Here is a 2424-nt window from a genome sequence, read left to right as displayed (position 1 = left end):
CCAAATGTTTGTCGTGTAAAAAAATTTACAAAACGAGCGGAAACACTACGAACCTCTTGGACATCTTAAGCGGTCGCACCCTTTGCTTATTGAACCCACAAAGTCTGACCCCACACTAGAAGGCTATTTTCCAAAAAAATCCAATTCCACCTATGAAAGCAATTCCTCGCGGAAAGCAGAACTGGATTCAGCTCTCGCAAGAATGATTGCTTCGGATATACAACCGTTTCGTATAGTCGAAGACAAGGGGTTTAGGGAGTTCGTGCAGTGCCTGGACCCACGGTATAAATTGCCATCCCGACCTACTATTCAAAATGTTCATTTGCAGAAAATATTTGATGATTTGGAGAAAAAATTGCAAGCTAACCTTAATAATATCGATAGCTGTGCTATAACTACAGATGGTTGGTCATCAAAGGCGAATGAAAGCTATATCACCGTTACGTGCCATTTCATAGACAGCGAATTTAAATTGCGATCGGTTGTTTTAGGGACATGGAAGCTTGCAAATGAACTGAATCACTCAGCTGAAAATATTTCACAATCACTGCGTGAGTGCCTAAACAAATGGAATATACTTGAAAAAGTTAACTACGTGGTTACAGACAACGCTGCTTCAATGCTTAAGGCTTGCGAACTTCTTGAGAAAAAAAATTTACCCTGTTTTGCACATTCCATCAATCTTGTAGTGCAAGATGCTTTGTCGACGGAAAAGGTCAAAGTAATTCTAACAAAATGCAAACGTATAGTGGCCTACTTTAAAAGCAGCACTATTGCTTATGCAAGATTAAGGAAGGAGCAGGGGGATGGAAAACAGTATAGCCTTATTCAGGAAGTGCCTACAAGGTGGAATAGCGCGTTTGCTATGATGCAACGAATTTTAGTCATCAAAGATGCAATATTTTCAGTACTTTTAAGCACACCAAAAGCACCACAGGTTTTTACAGCAGACGAGGTAGAGCAACTTGAAGATTTGTGTTTATTATTGGGACCATTCAACGCAAATACAAACATTATATCGGGGAACCAATACGTGACGATTTCGCATATAATTCCTATAGTCTGGGGTTTATATTCCACGATGTTGAAGTCGAAATGCAAATTGAAAACAGCTGTGGGATTAGACACATGTACATACTTAGCCGAAAGAATTCACCAGAGGCTTTTTATTTACGAAACCAGAAGTGCTTCAAGGCTGGCTGCCCTATTAGACCCGAGGTTTAAAAAGGAAGGCTTTCGGTCTGCTCAAAATGTATCACAAGCATTCGCTGTACTGAAAATGAATTAGCTGAGGTGAAAAGAATTACTGCGTCGACATTGGAGGGCGACATACAGGAACCGTCAACATCTAAAAGTATGGAAGTACCTGAAATTTACGAATTTATGAAAGAAAAACTTTCCTGCAAAATAAAATCAAATAGAGCCGATTCTATTATCGCTTTACGTGAATATGCGGAAAAGCCCAATGAACCTTTAAATTCAGACCCATTGGAGTACTGGAAGGTTGGTAATACTTCAGATAATGCATTGCCTATATGTATTATTAACAATATGTCTACATTTCAGACTAGAACGTCTGATATGCGACATTTACAAATTTTAGCACTCAGGTACCTCTGCATTCCAGCTACTTCAAGCGAATCGGAACGAATGTTCAGCAAGGCTGGGGCCGTAATATCCGACAGGCGTACTAGACTTAAAGAAAAAAATGTAAACATGCTCCTTTTTATAAACAAAAACTCATGGATGATCTCGTGAATACGTATTGTTAAAGAAGTTCGTTGTTTTCCACTTTTCTGTTAAGTTTTTATACACACCTATGCCCAAAATATTAGAAACACGAAATTTTGACCAGTTTTTACTATTCTCTCGTTAAATTTTTTATATACGGTCATTAATTTTTTATAAATGTATAGCTCGTTATATAACAAAGACCAATAAATCTAAGTTTCAAACTATGTACGAAAATTTGAAAAATTCAAGAAAGCATCAAAATTTCGAACTTTTATAATCAGAATTTTAAGAATAACTTTTGGTAGTCGATTATATTAGTATAATAAAGTGCAAGTTTGAAACCTGCTGAAAATGACTTTGAATATAGGCTTTTTTTTTGCTGACAGTGTCACGCATTTCCTTCCATACAAAGTATGTTCGAAACTGTTTTATATGGGAGAAAGTGCGCAACACCACCAACAAAAAGAAAAAAATTATCAAAAATCTACGCAATTTTTTAGCGACTTCAAACTCGCACTTTGTTATAAAAGTTTGAAATTTTGATGCTTTCTTGAATTTTTCAAATTTTCGTACATAGTTTGAAATTTAGATTTATATGGTCTTTGTTATATAACGAGCTATACATTTATAAAAAATTTATGAACCGTATATAAAAAATTTAACGAAAAGAATAGTAAAAACTGGTCAAAA

At 35.9% G+C, this 2424-nt stretch overlaps 1 protein-coding gene across 1 annotated transcript; it reads left to right on the top strand.

Annotated features, from left to right (window-relative positions):
* The first annotated feature begins 202 nt into the window (after positions 1-202).
* LOC108366876 (zinc finger BED domain-containing protein 1-like) lies at positions 203-1850 on the top strand. Its single transcript, XM_017621364.1, has 3 exons — positions 203-975; positions 1263-1503; positions 1567-1850. The coding sequence occupies exons 1-3, from the start codon at positions 203-205 to the stop codon at positions 1756-1758; spliced, it is 1206 nt and encodes a 401-aa protein (XP_017476853.1). The 3' UTR covers positions 1759-1850.
* The last annotated feature ends 574 nt before the right edge of the window (positions 1851-2424 follow it).

This window comes from Rhagoletis zephyria, unplaced genomic scaffold, assembly GCF_001687245.7.
Source record: "Rhagoletis zephyria isolate East Lansing unplaced genomic scaffold, Rhagoletis_zephyria_1.1 Rzeph_scaffold_02429, whole genome shotgun sequence".
Lineage (NCBI taxonomy): Eukaryota > Metazoa > Arthropoda > Insecta > Diptera > Tephritidae > Rhagoletis > Rhagoletis zephyria.
Note: the sequence above shows the minus strand (reverse complement) of the source record. Positions and strands in the feature narration are given on the sequence as shown.

Excerpts from the sequence above, each read along its gene's own strand:
- LOC108366876 (XM_017621364.1), top strand. The coding sequence starts at position 203 with ATGATTGCTTCGGATATACAACCGTTTCGTATAGTCGAAGACAAGGGG. Across the intron at positions 976-1,262 it reads GTAGAGCAACTTGAAGATTT|CATTCGCTGTACTGAAAATG; the intron begins GTGTTTATTATT and ends ATGTATCACAAG. Across the intron at positions 1,504-1,566 it reads ACCCATTGGAGTACTGGAAG|ACTAGAACGTCTGATATGCG; the intron begins GTTGGTAATACT and ends TCTACATTTCAG.